Source organism: Protopterus annectens, chromosome 5.part0 (genome assembly GCF_019279795.1).
Source record: "Protopterus annectens isolate FY-2018-M chromosome 5.part0, PAN1.0, whole genome shotgun sequence".
In the NCBI taxonomy this organism is placed as follows: Eukaryota; Metazoa; Chordata; order Ceratodontiformes; family Protopteridae; genus Protopterus; species Protopterus annectens.
The window spans coordinates 1,213,316,463-1,213,337,432 of record NC_056735.1 but is presented as its reverse complement, the minus strand read 5'-3'; the positions used below and the strand labels follow the sequence as shown (position 1 = coordinate 1,213,337,432).

Here is a 20,970-nt window from a genome sequence, read left to right as displayed (position 1 = left end):
TCTTTTGGTGTTGGTTTTCTAGTCTCTTTGAAGGCACTGTTTCCTCCGTTGTGGTTTGGATCTTTGTGAGGTTTCTATGGACTTTGAAATGGAAAGTCCAAAGGCCACCCCGCCCCCCACACATCAGTTAAACAATGAGAAGAAGTAAGCCAGAATATAGTAGTGCAGCTGTGGAAAATTACTGGCTCGGAATCTAAAGTAGTTGCACAAGAGAAGTAAACTTAAGTAAGGGAAACAGTGGACTGTTAAAAGCAGTGAATTTAGCACAGTTAAAGGAGAAAGTACCAATAGGGACTGCTGTCGTCTTAAGAAAATGGAGCTATTGTAGTGGACAAAGGTCTTTGTTTTAGGCTGCCGTAATATTTATAATTTATATAAAATATAGCCCAGAGACCAGTTTTCAAACTGCAAACTTCACTGTTGCAGACGTATCTATTTGCTTACAGGGAGACTTTTTATAGCAAAATAAAAACACACTAAAAGAGACTGTGCACAGATAGTAGTTTAGAGCTGAAAGTGGCTTAATAGCCGTCTTGGGCAAGGAGAAATGAGAAAGGAAGAGGGGGAGATCAAGAATGACTTCCTTGAAGGCATGCTGTTCCACTAATAAAGACAGGAGGATATAAGTAATGGGAATAACTGGAATACCAAGTGTATAGGTGAAGAACATTTAAGAGAAAGAAATAGTCTGAGTAAGAGCAGTATGAGTAAATGTCAGTGTCTTGTTAGGAAGTATAGAGTAAAAGCTGACCAGCAGGTTGTCAGTCAAGGAGGGTTTACAGATTATAAGGCTATTGCTTACAAACTAAGACACTGAAACACTTGTCTTCAGCCTATGCAAACTAAAATGCTCACACAAGACTGGGTGCCCCTCACACTTAAAGCACAAGGGCAAAAGTGGTACATAATTTGGCCTAAATAAATGGTGGGTGGATTGAGTGGGTTCAGACTGCCTGATGGATGAGCCTGCTGTGTGTATGCTTTAGGGATGTTGCCAGTGAACTTAAAAGCACAAGTTTAGAGGTGGTACACAATTTGTCCTAAATAAATGGTGGGTGGATTGAGTGGACTCAGATTGCCTTTTGGATAGGATTACATTTCTGGCAGTAAGTAAATCTTCTCACAAGCCGAAAATCCACAGATCCAACTCCATCCCAGTCACCTTCCAGACCTCTCGAGGCCAAATGTCAACTTTTGACTTTCTCAAAGAATTCAGCCACCTACCTAGTACCGGAACCTCCTCTTCTCCCCTCAACTCATCTAGCCCCCTTCCTTTCATACCCCTCTTCTATTTTAAGAAAATTGGAAAGACATTGACCCTGTACTAGAAAATGTACCCTTGGGTGCAATCCCTGGTGCTGACAACGTATTCCCTCAGTTTATATCATTCTGCAAAGATCTCCTTATCACAACTGTTCATATTTATAACCTCTGCTTAACTCAAAATACAGTGCCAGATATATGGAAAACTGGTCATTTTAAACTCTTTCCCAAACAGTTTCAGATAGAAAATGCCTCCAACTTCTGCCTCCTTCATCCTTCCTGCATTTGGAAGAATACTTGAAAAACAAATCTAAAACAAACTGTCCAGCTATATCCAACAGCACCATCTCATTCTTAAACAGCATGGATTCTGGGTTACCGGAGCACAGAGACAGCATTATTGTCACTTACACAAGGTCCTTCTCAACATGGATAAAGGAAACCTTTCAGGAGCTCTGATCATTGACCATACCAAAGCTTTTGATCTCATTGACCATTTTCTGCTTCTTCACTTTCTCTAATAAATCAAGGCTAGCCCCAACACTGTCAGCTGGTTCCAGTATTTCTTAACAAGCAGGTCTTTAACAAACTGCCTTCTGATCTCCCTAATGTTTCTGTCACTCTTCATGCAGATAAAATTACTACTTTTCAATCCAGTCCCTCACAGTTAACAATTCAAACCCGGCATCAGTCTGATCTCCACAACCTTAATTGTTGGTTAAGCAACCAAAAATTAGTCCTAAATCCCTCCAGAACAAAACTTATGATAGTGGAACTTCACAGAAGCTGAAAAAACTCCTAAAAATCTCAAGTGTTGCAGATCTCAATTGCTCTCCAGTAGAAAGACAGATCTTTTAAATGCTAAGGTTTATGGCCTGACCAGTCACCTTTTTTATTCTGATCCTGGAAAATATCTCCATTTTCCTCCAGACTAGCTAGAGATGCAATAGGCAAAGGAGTCCTTTCTGTTCAAATTGAATCATGCCACAGCCTCAAAAAAAAAAAAAAAAAAAAACATCCACTCTATAATCCATTGAAAAAATTTGCAGATTAATTTCCATTTCCCCTTTTCAGGAGCACCACTGCAACACCTTCTCCAAATCCAAATGGCTTCCAGTCACCTACAGAGTTTAATTATTCTTAAGGTCTCTTCTTTTCAAACTGATTCATCCAGATACTTTCCCATCACTTGCAACCAAACTTTTTAATAAAACCATCACCTGTAACCTCTGCAGCCTGTCTCAGTTAATTCCCTCAGTCTGGATACCCTGAACCAAACTGCACAGTACTGACCATTACTTCTCCGTTTCTGTACCAGAATTCTGGCAGTCCCTTTCCCCTCACCTAAAAGAAGTTTCTTGTTTCCCCCACGTTCAAAGCTCAAGTCAAAAGACACCTCCATCAAAAATCTGAAAGCAGGTGCTTTTTTCACTGGACGAATAACCTAACTCCCACCTCACCTGTATCACTCCTACTTTTACCCTTTGTTCTCATCTTCTGCTTTCCTCTCATATTTACTGTAAAAGTTCATTTACATTTGTTTTTCTACTCTGTTAATAATAGCTACATATCTGATGTCCTTTTCATTCTTCCTCATGAATCAGAATCGTCTAGGATCTGATCCTCTGATGTGACTTGACTGCATACACAAGACTTCGGATCCAGTTCTCAAGTTCCTCCCTCTACCCATAGTGCTATAATCTTTCTCCAACTCTACAGATCTCGTTTGCTGCCATTGTGACAAGATGGATCGTTCTCGAGCTGAGAGAGAAATCTTTTTTACATACTTTCTTGTAGAGTATTTTTTGAGAGATTTTTGCTATTTAGCTATTGTAGTTTGTTTTGTCTTCCTACCTCCCTCCAGTTATCACAGGCATTAGGGATTTTCCTTTCTGTATTCCTGCCATTATTCTTCCCTTCATGCCTTTCTTGGCACTTTTTCCTTTTTTCTATATCGATATAAAAGAAGCTTAGTTTAAGTGCATTATTAACCTTTCAGTTTATTGTTTTTGTATAGTTTTGTATACTTATTGTAGTAATTGCAGTTAAAGTTTTACTGTTTCTTTGTTTTTGTAAATGTCAGATAGACCCACCAGCTTCAAGAAAAGCACTTCTTATGGGCATATAATCCCCAATTCTGATGCCCACAAGAAGTGTTTATTGCCCCGGTCTTGAACATCTTAAATCATCCTGTGATATTTGCGCCACCTTTAATCCTAGGGGCCCCCTCTGACAGGTATAACAAATTGATTCTAAAGGGTTTACTTCCAGGGCTCATACCCCCCTTCTGTAGCTCCTCAAGTTTTCATACAGTCCTGGAAAGACGCACTCCAGAAGTCTCCAAGGGCTTCATCAGAGCCATCTGAAAAAAATCAAGAAGACTTCAGATCTGAAGAACATTGCACTTCCCTTGGATTTGCAAGCCTCATTGTTTTTGACAGACATGATTTCTGTCGTGAGCTCCTCCTTGCCATCCACCTCTTTAATCGAATCCCAGACCCTAGGGTGTGACAACTGGGAGCCAGTCACCAGAGTTTGTTTTAAAGCCTGTTTCTCCAGCCCTGCCATCAGAATTATTTCAGATGCCCAGGAAACATTCTAGGGCAGCATCTTCCAGAGTTTCAAGGAGCTTGACAGAGGCAGATATGGACAGGATGATGTGCAGATTTCTCAGGGCTGAGATCCAGATGGGGGTCCTGCCCAACTCCATTCCCTCTCGGATCCATGAGTACATCTGCCCAGCCAATATTGTCTCCTCCTCCATCTGACCTGTGGTTTTGGAGTCCCAGGATCTAAGAGCACCGAGAGGTTCAGTGTCGGATACAAGGAAGCTCCATTCTTCAACTCCCAACGGTGTCCCTGACCTTCGGATCAGAGCGGGTCTCAGATCCAAGAGATCGGCCCTGGGTCTGAGTGGTTGTGTTTGGCTCCTACTTTGTCAGCTCCATCCCTTCCCCTTGGTGCCTTGGCCCTGGACAGCTTGGGTCCGATTCTCTCCAGGGGGCTTGGATCCAGGGTTGGCCCTGACCTCCCTTCTTCAGCTGCTTTGGCTCTGAGGAAGGGAGGAGAGGTTTCCCTAGGTCTGTCAGCCTTTCAGGTAGTAGAAATGGCTTTCTCTTTGCATAGAGAGCTATCCTCTCTAATCTTGGATCCTAAACTTTGCCCCTCATCATATCCGCACTCTGAGCTCATCATTTCTGTTCCTCAGGGTCTGTCAACTCCAGGAAGCCTCCACACATGCTCCCCAGAAGGACCTCCCCCCCTTTCTGACAACTCTCCTGCACACCCCACGAAAGAGGTATCTTGGAAGAGAATGTGTGAGAGGACGTACGTGCATATACTCCCCTATGGAGCCACTCACAGAGGACACTTATTTTGATGAGGGAGAGAGATCTCCCTAATGCTGTCTTCTTTGGGAACATCCTGGAAATCCTCAAATATAAAGGTAACTGGTCTTCCTAGTCTCCTTCTGAGGGATCAGTGTTCCTGGAGGCTTTTGGCACTAGCCCATCTATGTCTTCGGTGACCCCCCCCCCCACCACCACCGGCGGATGAAATCATTGACTTAGTTTCCCATCGGGCTTGGAAGGAACAGGACAGTGTTGAGTCCATTCCTAAGTACCAGGGCAAGTTTTAGTTCCCCCTTCAGATAGACCAGATTACAGCAAATGAATCACATTTGATGCCATATTTGTGGTGGCAGTCACTGAGAAGGAGGTAGCTGAACAAAGCTTCTCTGTCAATCCATTGAACAAGAGGTCCAGCGCGATGGACAGATTTGAAAGCATGTGTACACATCGTCTACATTCACACTGAGGTAGTTGAACTACCTGGCAGACTTCACTCGCTTGCAGAGAGATTTGACGAAGGAGCTTTCAAACTCTCTTTCTGAGACCATGTCTGTGGAGGATCTCCAAGTTTTTTTCTCAACTTGCCACTCTTCTGTCCATTTCCAGTCCATCAATGAGGCTGATTTCCCATACAGCAGAGGGTGCACCGTGAGCAGCCAGTTTATGTATAACCATTAGGATACATGCCCGGATGAGGCTATGTGACGACTTGGAATCCTTTAAGGCATCATTTGTTAATGCCCCCTTTGATGGCTCTTCTTTGTTCGGGCCATCAGTTAAAGATGCGCTTCCCAGAAGGTCTCCACCAAGAATGTCTACAAAAGCAAACAGAAAAGATTTTCTGTTTGGCTTTCCAATCAGAATATTTGACCCCCCCCCCCCTTTCATCACCTACTTCGGTGAAATTAATTTAATCCTTCCTAATAATTCAGTTATTTCCTGCACAGTTATTACTGTGTGGTTTTGCCTGGATAGCATATGTTGAAGGGATGCAGGAAAAAAAGTTGATATGCAAGACAAAATGTGAGAAAAAAGTAATATGGAAGGTGGGAGGAGGCCAGGATGATGGAGGGACAGTGGGGGGCCTTTTGGGGGGAAATAGAAGGAGGGAGAGTATGCACTGGTTTCTTTTAGCTTGTGTGCCTATTCAGTTAAGGCTAGCCCTGACAGAGAGTATAAACCCAAGGATGAACTGCATTTGTCAGACTTGTTCTAACTTTCTGGTGCTGGGTACAACTCTTTTTCAATTACTGTAGTATACACTATATATGACATAACACTGTACTAACTTAACTGTGAGTTGACATTCCTGGTCCCTATATGGTTTATCTTGCTCTTTATTTGCACTTCTGTTCCCAACTATAAGCTGTACATTTTCTCAAGTATTTGTCTTTTCATTGTATTGGAAACCATTATCTTGACTATTAAATCACAGACTCATGTTATTTCTTCCTTGACATAATTTATTTTCTTAATTATGATTTTTTTTCAAGCCGTCACTGGATCAAAAGGTTTTGGGGGGGCTCTAAAATCCACCACAGAGCATCTAGAATGCCATGGCTTCTCAGGCCACTAGGCCTGCAGATCCAGATTTTGATTTATTTTCCTCCCACAAATTATTACAGTGTGATGTTAGTTGCATCCACTGTGATGTCATATGTCTGGCCACCACTCCCCATATCCATAGGAGGTTACTAGGCTAGGTGCCCTGGAGCCTTTACAAGCCTAGCAATGGTAATCCCAAGTATCCCCATTTGTTCTTTTTGGGGTGGTTCTCAAAGAATTTATGAACAGAGCTGGTCTGTGATCAGCACCGCCTACCCCTTTCCATGAGGGACATGGGTGCCACCCCAAAGCCGAATTAGCAGTCTCCTATCCAGTTATCTAGGTTGCATTTGAATAGGGTCAGTGAGGAGCTCTGTTTTACATGAATAGGAGGTCTGTTCCAGAGAAGTGGCAGTCTCTGGTAGACATGTCTGTCTCCTCGGCATGTTCTGTTAATGTCACAAGCTAGGTTGTGATCCCTAGAGCTAATGACTCTTGGTGCCACTTACTTGCAGATGTGCAGCATTTCCATTAGAGCAGGGGTGGAGATTTCCCTGTAGGCCAGACACAAGTCACCTTTCAGCAGCCTGTATCATACAGTGTAAAGTGACAGGGCCTTTAGCCTGTCCACATGGGTCATGGTTTGGAGTCCCTGTGTTTTCTTAGTGAGAAACCTATGAGGTCTCTCCAGCTTCTCCAGGTGTCTGGTGAGGTACATGCAAAAGGGTGCATTATACTCTATTAGTCATCTGATGAGAGTCAGATACAGTGTGCTTAAACTTAAAGCTCTTCTTAGGTAAATGCTATTTGGCAATTTGTATAGCATTTTATAGCAACTTTAATGTGAGACAGCTTTTCTTTGAATAATATAGTTAGTAACTTTGTTGTATTATATACACTTTATATTTGTTTTTTTGTATGAATAGGTGCTTCTTGAGTAAACATTTGTTTGACACTGACTAAAAAGATTAAGAAAGGAAGGTTTTATAATATGATGATTATAGGTGTAACCATTTTAAATTGATTCATGACAGTGATTGGTTTATTAACGTTTAATGAATGTGAACTACTTTTTTATATAAAAATAGAGCTGTGTGGAGTGACTTTTGTCTGATGAAGGCGCTGGGCATTTGCTTAGCTGAAAGCGCTTACCTTGAATAAAACAGTCCGTGCCGTTTTTATCCAGCTTGGTTCTGCTTTCCAGTTTTGTTTTGGGGTTATAACATCCCTTGACCTGGATGCTGTGCCATGGCTTATGAGGTGCACTATGTAGAAGTATTTCCTTACCACTGTGGAAAATTGGTGGTCAAAGTTCAGATTGCTATCAACCTGTGTTCCCAACTCTTGCACCACTGGGTTGGAACTCAGGAGGGTGCTGTCAATATTGTAATTTGTAGGAAGTTCCATTTTGCCAAAGGGAATAATAATGCATTTTTTGCATTTAGTCTTAGACAATGGCTTTGGCACCAGTCATTTGTTTGATAGCCCTTCTTGTAATATGTTGACGTCTTTGGGGGACTCCTTGATTGATCCCAGTTTGCAATCATCAGTGAACGTTGTGAGCCAGAGGCCATCTACTTTGGCCTGGACATCTGAAAATTAGATGCCAAAAAGTAAGGGGCCCAGCACAGACCCCTATGGTACTCCACTGGTGACAGTTGACTGGTAGAGCTGGAGTCACCAGTTTTAACAGTGTGTGTTCTGTCTGTGAACCAGTTGGCTACCCATCAAGTAATGTAAGGGTTAATCCTTAGCTGGGAAAAGTTATCAACGATGCCAGAGTGGGGAGTTGTATCAAAAGCCTTGGCAATGTCAAGATAGACTGTGTGCACTGTCTTACTTTTGTCCACGGCTTTGGTGACATTCTCAAAGAAGTCTACCAGGTTTAATAAGCATGATCTGCCCTCAACTAAGCCAAACTGTGTTGGGTCTAGAATTTAGAGGTCACCTTTGTCATTGTTGATGGAGGTCCATGATAATTCTTTCCATGCCCTTGTAAGTGAGGCTGATTAGACTTATGGGTCTGTAGTTCTCAGGGTCACATGATGGGGAGCCCCCTTTTGTGCAGGGGGATTAGTGTTGCTGTTCTCCATTCTACGGGAACACAACCAGTTCTCAAGCTATGATTCTTCAAACATAGCTTTATGGACAGTTGGACTTCCCCTGTTTCTTCTGCCAGCCTGGTCGACTTGGGTCTCCTGAAGCAGTGTAGCATCTGCCTCATGTACAATGACAGCCTTCTACTAGTAACTCACTCTAGTACAGGTGCTAGAGGTGTATCTACACCAAGAAACTTGAGTGCCTGCCTTCTTGCACTCAGAATAGTAACAGAAGAGGTTGTCAACACACCCACCACTACATAGTACCACTACCCATACACCAAAGATGCATCCAACACATAAATCTACATACACGGAGGTTCTCTCAAAACATTACTGAAACACCAGAGACTCCAAGACACAAGACTGCTATAACTATCACTGTTCCCACAGCACCCAAGACGAATAGCAACACCAGTGTCTCGCCTACTAAGCCCTTATGGCATAACACTCAAAAAACAAATTTTCTTGTCATTAAAGACTCCATAGTGAGACACTGAGATGTCCCACTCACCAGGTTAGATAAGATGAAAGGCACGGTCAGCTGCCTGTCCACTGCCAGGATTTGTCAGATCACACATGCACTCAGGTCTCTCAGCAACAAGTACCATTATGACTCCATAATAGCTCATTTTGAAGTGAATGACCTAAGATGTACCTCATTGGACTATATGAAGAGAAACATGATTGAGCTCTGAGTGTGTGTCCTAGGCAAGTATGTCCCTAGCCTCGAGCAGCATATTACCCTCACCTAGAATGCCACAGTATAAACAAAAAAATGATTGATTTTAGTAATTGGATTGATTTTTGGTGTCATTCAAAGGGGATCCAGTTTCTGTAAACCTGGGATGACATGGTCGACAAATCTCACTACTTTGCCAGAGATGGTTTGCACTTAACACCGTTAGGCTTTCGAATGCTGGCAAAGGCTCTTGCCTCTCCCCCATAGTGCCTTTTTAGGCAAGGTCTCAAAAACAAAATTGCTGATGTGAAAATCGCCAATGATAACAAAATAAGGGTTATTCTGCTAACACAGAAACCTGGTTCAAGGCTTCAGAGAGTACCCCAGCCTTGCAAGGCTACAATACCTTCCACACCTCCAGACTGCAAGACAAATGTGTTTCTATCTATATTAGAAGTAAATTCACCTCCCAACTAGTTTGACTGGACAATTCCATGAAGTTACTCCAAGTTCAAATTATTGTGGCCAAGACCCCCGTACAAGTTGTAGCTAGTTATAGATCCCCCTCCATGAGTCATGCATGATGCACATGAGGCCTACTTGACTAAACTAGAGTCAGTCCAAATATTGTCAAACGCTCTGGTCATGGGGGATTTCAGTTATCCCACCATCAACCAGGAAACCTACTCTACCCCTCACGCACTGCCAAAAGTTCCTTGACTTTAACTCAAATGCACTGGAACAAATTGTTAGAACCCCCAACAAGAGGAACAAACATACTAGATCTGGTGCTTAATAACATGACAAACAGATGCACCACCGCAACTGTCTGACCCTTATTAGTTAAATCTGACCATAAATCATTTGCCTTCGAACAGGAACTAACACCAAAACTCACAAAGGGCGAAGTCAGACTAAAAAACTTCACCAAGGCAAACTATACCCTCCTAGGGGAAGGTATAAATGGATTCCAAGCCCCACCCCCATCTGGAAGTTGTAACTACACCAAAGCTTACGCTGAAGCTCTGTATAATCACTTGTATAAGTGCATAGACTCGGCTGTTCCAGAGAGACTCAAAGTCAGAGCCACAAGTAAAAACAAGCTACCCTGGTGAACATCTAGCATAAACAAACTTTACAACAAATGCAAAAAGTTGCTGTCTAAGAAAACTAAGGTGAGGCCTCAACAATGAAAAGCACCCTCCTCAGCCTCAACAGGCAAATAAGATAGCGTGTCAAATCCTCTAAGGGTAACTTGGAGAAAAATTTAGCTATCACATCAAAGGATAACCAAAAGGCATTTTACAGCTACACGCGTAGCCTAAAAGGTAGGACCCAAGCATGTGTCGAAGTAGTGACTAACAGTATCACACACACACACTGATCCTGCAGAGATGGCAAACCTGCTAGTGGATAGATTTGGCGAAAATTTCACTTCCTTTTCCCCTCCAAACTTATCACAAACCTTTCCCTCAGCTTCCCCTCACCCTACATATCTGAAGAGCAGGTCATTAAAACTTTGACTCAAGCAAAAAAAAAAACACAACCTCTGTGGGACCAGGCAGCATCCAAGCTGTCTTCTAAACAAACTAAAACATGAACTAGCATCACTATTAAGTACACTTTTCAATCATAGCCTGTCCACAGGCTTTATTCCTGCCAGATGGAGAACAGCAACAGTTATTCCCCTCCACAAAGGTAGCTTAGCAACAGACCTGGGGAATTATATACCCATAAGTCTGACCAGCCTCATCTGTAAGGCCTTGGAATGTATCATCATGGACCTCATGAATACAGAAGCAACTTCCAAACCCTGGATCCTACCCATTTCAACTTCGTCAAGGGGAGATCCTGCTTGTTAAACCTGGAGGATTTTTTCAAAAATGTGCCGGGGCCATTGATGAGGGCAAATAGTACACACAGCATACCTCGACTTGGCAAAGGCCTTTGACACAATCTCAGATGCAGGCATTAGCGATAAACTTAGCAAACTGAATGTAAACACCTTTGTAAGATGGGTTGCCAAATGGATCAGAAACCGGTCACACACTATCAAAGTGGTTAACTCCACATCAGCCTTGGTCAATGTTGGGGCCCCTACTGTTTGGTATGTACTTCTCAGAAGTTCAGGACAAAACTAAGGGGCTGTGGCTGACCAAGTTTGCAGATGATTGCAAACTGGGTGCAGTTATTTGAATGCCCAAATGATGCCAGTATACTTCAGTAGGGTATTATGCAGACCAGTGACTTGTGTCTTAGTCACGGTTTCAAACTAAATGCAAAGAAATGCATCATCATTCCCTTTTGTAAAAACAGTGTCCCTTCACAGAAATTAACAATATCGTGCACCTGCAGTAATTGGAGAGACCTCAGAGGTTTCTAACAAACAAAATCAAGGGACTGTAACACATGCCTTAGATAAAGTCCCTGTCACTATACTCTGTATCGTATAAACTTCTTAGGGGAGATTTATGCCTGGCTTACAGACAAAATCTCCGACCCAAACCTAATGAATCTGCTGCACATCTGTAAATCAAACTGGATTAGAGCTACCTGTTCCAGAGACCTAAATATGGCCTACGGCTTGAATAGGACATGCTGGAGGAACTGGTTTGTCTCCCAGCAACTGCCATATCTTGGGAATAGGCTACCAATTCATGTGAAACAGAGCACCTCGATAATACTGTTCAAAAGGAACCCAGAAGAGTTGATGGGGCACTGTAAATTCTTAACGGGGACAGCACACACAGCCCTCCTGGACATGGGCAGTCATTACTAAATGCAATCTTGGATGTTGACTAGAGCATCTATGATATTACATTGGGATAAAATGGCTAGGCTTGAAATGACCTCCGGGTTGATAGCCTGGTAACCCCCTATGATCCTGTTAAAGAGAACGCCAAGTGGGTCTGCTAAGATTATTTAGTAAACAACCTGGGATATTATCTGGTTCTATCGAGGCCTTGTTTTTGGCCTTGAGTGCAGAGATGACCTGTTCTCTAGAGGAATTAGGTAGCGGACTGGTGTCAGGTTTGATTTAGGATATGTGCAGTAAAAGTACCAGAACTAACACAGCTGCAGGTAAAATCCAAAGACACTTTAATACATAAAAAATAAAAATAACTTTACTCTCTTATTTTTATTTTTATTATTATTATTATTATTATTATTTATGTATTAAAGTGCCTTTGGATTTTACCTGCACCTGTGTTGATTCTGGTACTTCTACTGCATATCTCTGATTTTATTATATCGTACCGCTCCTTATTCTGTTCTCGGCATTTTATTTTTTACTTTGATTTAGGATTAGATTGGGATAGAGGGGTGATTTTTGTGCTGAATCTGTAAACTAGCAGGTTGGTGATATCTTCTGGTGCAGTATGAGTGATCTGTCTACAGCCTGTTCAGCACACAGCTGGAGATTCCCTTTTAGACTTCGGGCATAGTTAAAGAATGCCTGATGATTATCATTGGCTAGGGATTCAATTTTAGTTTTGTAATTTGCTTTAGAAGACTTTACAAGATTTCTGATTTTCTTGTTTAGGCTTAGGAGGGAACTCTTTCTCTGCAGAGTGATATCACTCTTGTTTTTGGACAACAGTTTTACTCTTGTATAATCTGTTTATACTTGAAGTCCACCACGGTGGCTTGCTTTTATGGGCAGACCTGGTTTTGATGCTGTCGGGTACAGCAGAGTTTATGTATTCACTTAAGTATTTTTTTCAGCTCATTTGCATACTCTTCTGCATATTGATCATTGATGTCTGCGATTGTAAGTAGTAGGCTGTAGTTAGCTTTGATGAAGTTTTTTATAATTTTTGTTCCTGTGAAGGTTTCAGTTCCAGTAGTTACTTCAAAGGAGACTGATTTGTGGTCTGACCTAACCAGGGGAGGGCATCACGCTTGGGGAAGTACAGTGATCCCCCCGCCCATGTTGGTGAGTACTAAGTCTAGAACAGTAGAGCCCGTAGTAGGGGTGCAGACTATCTGTTCCATAGCATTTTTGTTAACAAAGTCTAAGAACCTCTGGGTGAGCATGTTTTTGCTCATGTGTGTCCCCTTGTCTGTGGAAGTATAGTGGAAATCTCCCATGACTAAGGTGTTGGACTATATGGTGCGGCATTCCAGTAAATCAAGGTAGGCATTGTGCTTTTTCTGATTCATGGTGGGGGATCTATAGCGAGGAATGATGTGGTGTGGTATGGTACTTTCCAAATAGTTAATTGGACATGGAGTAGTTTGAGAGAGTTATGCTGTTTGACCCATCTAGAAGTGTATTTGGTTTTAATGAAGATGGATACACGTCCACCTTTGGTTCCTTCACTCTCATTTTGAGGTCTGAATGTGTGGAAGGCATTGTAGCCTTGTATGGTCGGGGTGCTGTCAGTGGCCTTGAGCCATGTCTTGGTAATTGCACAAATGTCAGCATCCTCCAAGGTGAGGAGTGCTTCCAAGGAGAACAGTTTCGTGTTTAAACTCTTAGCATTAAGCAGCGTGATGCTGAGTTTGTCTTGATTAGATTTTGTTACATTGGAAAATGTGTTTCTTTGATATTGCCTTAAATCCCTTTAGGGGAAGCAAAGGTCTTTGCTAGTATCCGAAAGCCTAGGCGGGACAGGTGCAGACCATCTCTAGCAAAGCAGCGAGGTTTGTCTACCATGTCCTTCCAGGCCGACAGATTCTGGATCCCCCCTGAACTGACACCAGTAGCTAAGCCAATTATTGTAGTCAGTTATTTTTTGCTTAGGACTAGGGACATACCTGTCTGGGACGCACAATCACAGAGTTTTGTTATGTCTCTTCATATAGTCTAGAGAGGTACGTCTCGAGTCATTCACTACAACATGGATTATGACAGAGTCATAACATTTCAAGGATGATAATGCAGCTGTATCAGTGTTTAGTTGTGTTGAAGAATGTTTGTTTCTCTATTAGATATTAATGCTTCTGTCCCCTTCCATCTTTTCAGACCCCAAACTCGTGAAAATAGAATCCATTAATCCATTACATGTTCCATGTTGTATCATTGCTTCTGCAATTTCGTTTTAGGAAACCGAACAAGAAGAGAAAGAACTGGAAAGTAAACTTCGTACGCTGGAAAATAAGAACACATTGCTTCAGACTGAAATAAATAAGGAATATACAGAAGCTACTAAAGAACATCAGGCGATAGAACAGCAGTAAGTTTAACATTTCTTAAGTGATGTATAGCCATATCTGTCCTAATGTTTCATCTTATGTAGATTTGATGTAGGCTTATCAGTCCACACCATCCAATTGTTGTAGATCAGTGTCATTAGGTCAACAAAACATTTGGCCAGCTTGTGGCTGATTTGTCAAGAAAGGAATTTGAGACTGTGAAAGTTCATGCAGTGTAAACATCCCTAACTTATCTCAAAGATATGACTGTAGTCATTATTGATACTGCTTGAAGCCTCCTCTTAAAATAGATCATACCTAGTTGGCTCACCCAGCCAGCAGTGGGTAAATCAGTACTTTGGATGTTTTCTGATGTGTGCAGCTCTGCTGTAGTGCTGATGCTCCTTAAAATTGTAACCTGTTCAGTGCCAGATGCAGAACACTTGCATTTGGTTCTTGTGCATACAGTAAAACATGGATCTAACCAGTGCAAGAAACCTAAAAGCCAGCAGTCAAGACGTGATTTTAAGAAAAATTATAACAAATCTTTAAACTGGTGTTGCAAACAGTTATTGCTTTTCTGAACCAAGAAATAAAAGACTGGCATTGTTCATGCCTAAAAAAAGTAATATGTCTACCATCCCTTCTGTAGCTGGTACAGAAATATGTCCAGTGTGTAGTGAATAATGACACTTAGTTTAAAATCTGATTCTTCCAATCTTTTTAAATAAATAACAATGATCAGGAAAATGTCATGAAGGAAGTGCTAAATAAGGGTACTATTTTCCATTTCTTTCATAGTTGATTAAGGGCAGCAAATGCTACACACCCTTTATCAGCCTACTGCAAACCATAAGGATTGCAAGTGCATGCATCGCTGAGACTAACCTACCTTAGTCTGTTTTGTATTCTGGCTGTTTTGATAGTAATCACAGATTAACTTTTTAAACGTATTTTTTGTCTTTCAAAGTTCATCAGCGATTACAAGAAATATACTGAAGCACAAATTTTACGTGCCTTGTGTAACTGATAGATAGAGGAAACTGTTAAGTACTGTTTGTTAGCTTGACTTGACACTCCGTATAATCGGACTTAAAAAAGTGGTCTGATGATGTTCTTTTCATTCTTCCTCGCCTATGGGTTTCGGATCGGATCCTCGGATCTGACTCTGCCACATCTTTCAGACTTTAGATCCTAATCTTGAGCTCATCCTTCTTCCCATAATGCACTACACTGACCCTAACTCCTCAGATTTCATTTGCTGCCATTCTGGCAAGATAGAGGATTCCAAAATCTTAAGCTGTAAGGGAATTTGTTAACTTTTCATATTTGTTATATAACTCTACCTTTTCCTTTCTTCCTCTCTTAGTTACGCTTATGTTTATATATTTTCATGTTTTTATATTATTCTGCAATTAGATTTTGCATGTCCTTGATAGTTCTAGTTTCTTTCAATGAGTACTGTTGTTGGTGTTAATCTTTTTGATCTTTTCCCTTTTTCTGATTCTGAACTTGCCTTGAGTTGTACAAAGGAGTTTTAGACTATTGCTCAGGACCTCCTCCTGTCGGGTTTGTTGGAGTTACAGATTTACTTCTCTCTCTCTCTCTGTCCATTGATCCTGTCTATTGTTGGTTGGCACAGCTTTTTTTATGGTGTGGGAATGGCTCTGCTTCTTATGGGGAGAGTTTCTTCCATTCCATACTGACTTGGGTTCTCTTTGTTCATCCCTGCTGTTGCTTCCCTTTTCAGTGCTTCTCCCTTTTGCTTCATGAAAAGAGTAGAGGGCCACTCTGGGTAGAAGCCATTCTGACAGAACTTTGAGATTTCTACTTCATGTCCCTCAGATAAGTGTCTGTCGAGAGCTACTCTCTATGCTTATCTCTATTTGCTAAGATGTTAGACTGAATAGAAGTTACCTTTCTGTCCATAACTTGATATAACTTCTCTCAGGTAATGGATTATGATCTCACACTGATGATATTAAGTGCAGTTATATTAACATGCCATTACTTTTCATTTTTTTAGAGCAGGGTTTTTTTTTTTTCTTTTTTTTTATGTTGCCCTTCCACCTTGTTTTTTGAAGTAGTTCCTTTAGGAACTCACCCCCCCCCCCCTCAAAAAAAAAAAAAAAACAGGAAAAAGTGAAGTGGTAATAAAGTAAAATGGAACTATGTCATAGGACTTCGGATCCTGGCCCTTGGATCTGAAGACCTTAGAACCTCCTTCAGATCCATAGACCCCTCAGATCTGACAAGTTTGGTTTTACAAGTTTTTTTTTTTTTAACCTGGATTCTGTTTTTCATCAGATCTAAGGTACTGACCCAATCTGCTGTAGTTTTTTTTTTTTTTTTTTAGAGAGAAAGTATTTTAAGCTGATGATATATCTCCTTTTATTTTTCATCGGATCCAAGGTACTTGATTCCTACCTGCTAAGATTCCCTGTAAAACTGAACTTAGACTAATGAGTTTTCAGTTTAATTTTGTTTTCATCAGATACAAGGCTCTTGGATCGAACAGATCTCAGTTCTTCGTGAGACTGTGACTACTGGATATTTCATAGCTTGGTTCAATTTGCTTGGATCCAAAGTGCTCAGATCCAGCATTTTGCACTTCTCTGGGAAGCAGACTCTGACTGATGCCTTGGAGGAGGAGGAGACAAGAAGAAAGAGAAACCTTTCAGATCCTGCCTTTCCACCCTAGGATCCAATCTACTCAGAACCTTCTCAAATGGTTGCTAAGCCAAGGATCTGATGGCTGGCTTGTAGTCATAAATCAACCTCTGCTATTTCTGGATCCAGTACCTTCAGGTCTGTCGGTGTCGAGCAGTTGCGTATTCGGATCAGGGGATTCTCTCAGATCCGACGGTGACCGTGTTGGTTGGGTTCCTGTCATTTGTCTTTTGGATATTGTTTTCAGCTTTGTTGCCTTTACCCTCTGTTCCTATCCTTCTGGTGACCCTTTAATCTTGAAGAAAGTGTAGCTGGTTTTTTTTGCCTTGTCTCCCTTCCAGTCTATCATGGCTTCCTGGATGTGTTCTCTGGTGTCTCGGGTTATTGGACATGGGAGTTGGAATAAAACTGGATACACCGGATTTTCCTTTTACTTGGACTTAGATATATATTTCCTAAGAATGAATGTCCCGAATCCCCCATGGCACCTCTCACGGAGGAGATGAGATTTCTCCTACCTTTTTTGTCTTTCATATATTATGTAGCCAAAGATGAAGTTCAAAATCCCTCTAGCCATCCTCCTGACTTTAAGCTGGAATGGTGGCTGGTCTAGATAGCATGACTTCTCAAATACTTTCAAGCTGAGGTCATCTACTTCCTGCAAACATCTCTGCACTTTGAGAATTTGTGAGGTGGAACCTCGATACCTCCTACCCCAGCACATCTAGTTCTGAGAGTGTTAGTGTGCGCCTAAATGGTACAGTGATAGAGTACCGGACTCCAGAGAACAGGTATGTGAGTTTGAGGCCCAAGGGCCCAAACTATTCTTTCTAAATTTGATGGCTGCCGTATTAACATTAATCCAGTGCACTTGCATATGAGAATTCTGCAACAACTCAGCGAGTCAGTAGCAAGCAAGATTCTCAGCTGTTGGGACCAGCCTTGTTGCTATCTATTTGCCTCTTCCGTAGGGCACAAATGCAACAAATACTTACTCTATTCCCTCCAAAAGGGGAGTCATTGAGGGATGCTCTAGTCCACCATTGGACCCCAGGTTTCCTTCACACTAATCCCCCTTTTCCACTGATCCCAACAATTCTACAGACAGCCATTAAGTTGAAAAGCTCATTAATCCTCATTGTCCCGTTATGGCCTCATGGTATGGTTCACCTTTCTTTGGTCTCACCTTAAGTATCCCCCATGGATAGTGACCCCAAACAGGATCTCATAACTCCTCCATCAGAACTCAGACCTCCAATGGTCTTTACATCCATACCCTCTGAATTATACTGTGAAGTTATCCCTAATGTGCAGAGACTTTCTTCTGTGCTGGCTCCACTTGGTAGAAGTTGGACAAGAGCTTCAATTTGTTTTTCATCCCACCGACACTATGTTGACCATGCTCTCGTCTCAGTTGCTGTGGAGGGGGGGGGGTGTGGATCATTACCTGGGTCGGACAGTCAGTGGCATGTACTTGACACAGGAGACCAATTTATATCTTAGTGTTCTAAAGATGAAAGTGGTGCTTATAACATTGCAAGCCCTTCAGAGCTTTCTTCCTCTAGAAACTATTACAATACAAATGGACAGCATGCCATTAGTATGGTACATCAATGACAGGAAGGGAAATCTTACCCTCTGTGTTGAGAAACAGTGAAGGCTTTGGGAATGGGTGATTTCTTCACTCCACTTTCTAGTCTGGATGTACATTCTGGGGAAGTCCAACATCTTAGCGGACAGGCTCAACAGAAAAATTCTGATACCTCACAATGGTCTCTAAATCAATCAGAGGCCAGTTTTGGACCTAACATTTCTGAAAAAGTCAATAAAGAACTAGAAATTCCAGATGGCCATGGTTTTACCAGTGCTACCTTCAAGACGTTTACTAACCAATCAAAATAAAGAGATGATGCAGAGGGTTTCTCTGCTTTCAATAGGAACCAGTCGTTATCAATTCAGAGTACTCTCATTTGGTCTCCCCAACAGCCCTAAGGTTTCACCAGATACATGGTACTAGTAGCAGCTCATGTGAGACTGTATTGATTTAACCTGTTTCCGTATCAGAGGACTGGCTTCTGATCATGTCAACGAGGCATGGACTAATACAAGCCAAAGATTTTCTACTACAGCTGTCTCCCACCTTTGGGTATCACATTCAACATGCAAAATATCAGCTTAGAGCATGTACAGATGATAGACTTCAAAGGAGCACGTGTATACACAGCCAATTGTCTTGCCTATGTACAGACAAAATTTTCATGTTAGATTGCATAAAATACAAATTCTGACCATCGGCCATCAAACCCATATTGTAAAAAAAGAGAGAGAAGTAGCCAATAATAGGATCTGATTCCTTACAGAATACTGATTTTCATTAAACACTATTGAGTTTTACAACTCATGTTCATACTCACTTTGATAAACCACTGGCACCATTTAATGTTTCTCATATATTGTTTTCAACAACCCCCTGGTAATCATTGAGTCATTGACAGTTTTTACATTTCTCGAGGCTTTCAGCTGCAATTTTTAATGCAAATCTTCCAATAGACTAGGTGGTACAGTGGTCTAGTCTACAGCTATGGAGCTCGCTCTCTCTCTCTTTTTCTCTCACCTTTTGGTTTCGCTGATAGAACCCACTCAGTGAACCTTCTTGAGCAAACTGTTCTCTCCCGCATGTATTTGCTACAGTATACAAGGAAGCTGTCCATCTGTGGTGGGAGTGCTTTTCAAGTGTGAAATAATGCAATCTCATACCCCAGACTCAAAATTGTTTTTTTTTTTCTAACATTGCTAGACTCCCAGGTTGGCAACCAGTATACCTGCTTCCCATCCATCATTGATACTGTCTACCCACAAATCAGCAGACCGAGGACCTTTATTTCTTATTGCCCCTTCTAACATCATCAGGTATGGCTTCTCTTGTCCGTGACATTATTTGGCTTTCCAGAAGCATTCCACTAAGAAACCTGCAGATGAAAATGGAGAACGTTATCCATGAGGGCTTCCAATCAATACTTTGGCCTGTCTGAACTACTGTTGATGCCAGCTGTTTTTGAGGAGTAAACAAGTGCCTTCTCTTTTTTCCTGAAAAGAGCATTGAAGCATAGACAACCCATAGAACACCCTTTTTTCTCCACCAGATATCTCAACTAACACTAAAACTTTATGAACTGGATATAAATTATGGCATGTAACTCTTCTTTCATGGAAAACATTCACCTTGGTAGCTGTCACACTGATAATGATTTACCAAGCACCCTTACATTCTTTTCATAGGATAAGGGTGTCCCTACAGACCAGTTCCCCCTTCACAACATAACCAACCACGAGGTCCACTAATACTCGCAATTACAATATTACGATAACAATTACAATTATTAATTACCTTTCTCAATTGCCCTAATTGCGAAAAACACATAACTCACTGATTGAGGTTTATATGCAATTATGTTTATAACTCTTTGGACTAAACACCACTCAGTCTGACCAGCTCTCAATATCCTTTCCCTTCTAACCTCTTGGGTTTGGCACTCTCACATATTATCTTGGATATCTAAATTACTGACCAAATCTATTTAATTTATTCCTAAAATAGTTTAGAATTGCCTCGCCATCTACCACATTTGTCACTATTGCATCTACCTTATCCCAGAGTTTTCTGACAATGCAGTCAGAGCTAGAGTCACTTGGTTAGACTTGTACTCTTGTGATACTTTACAAGTTGAAGCATTGTTCCAAGAAACAGAGCTTTCTTTGGTTCAGCAGTGCTCTGGCATTTTCTTCATGACCTCCCAAAACTTATCGTGCTGGAGATTCTGACCCATAGGTGAGGAAGAATTGAACAGAACAGCATCAGATAAAGAAATTATGTGCTGACTATAACATTCCATCTGTGTTGTCCATTTTTCATTCTTCCTCACCTCCCCTGGCCTTGTCATTCCTAGAAGGTTATTGAATGATATAGGAACTTTGCTGTTCCTGATTTGACTCTCTACCTTTTATTGTCTGTCCTATCCGTAAAATCAGGCAACAAACTTGATCTGATGAGTTAGGGTTAGTATAGTGCATTATGGGAAGAGGGAGGAGCTTGAAATTAGGATCCAAAGTCTGGAAGATGCAGCCAAGTTGGATCTGTGGGTCAGATCTTAGATCCATAGGTGAGGAAGAATGAAAAATGGGTAACCAAGATGAAACGTTATGGTGAGTACATAACTTCTTT

The 20,970-nt window shown here is 41.5% G+C and overlaps 1 protein-coding gene across 1 annotated transcript in view; it reads left to right on the top strand.

Annotated features, from left to right (window-relative positions):
• NDC80 (NDC80 kinetochore complex component) overlaps positions 1-20,970 on the top strand; it is a 2,583,329-nt gene that overhangs the window by 2,146,143 nt on the left and 416,216 nt on the right. The window contains exon 13 of the mRNA XM_044071081.1: positions 13,989-14,119. Within this exon, the coding sequence (XP_043927016.1) occupies positions 13,989-14,119 (131 nt within the window). The remainder of the gene's footprint in view (positions 1-13,988; positions 14,120-20,970) is intronic.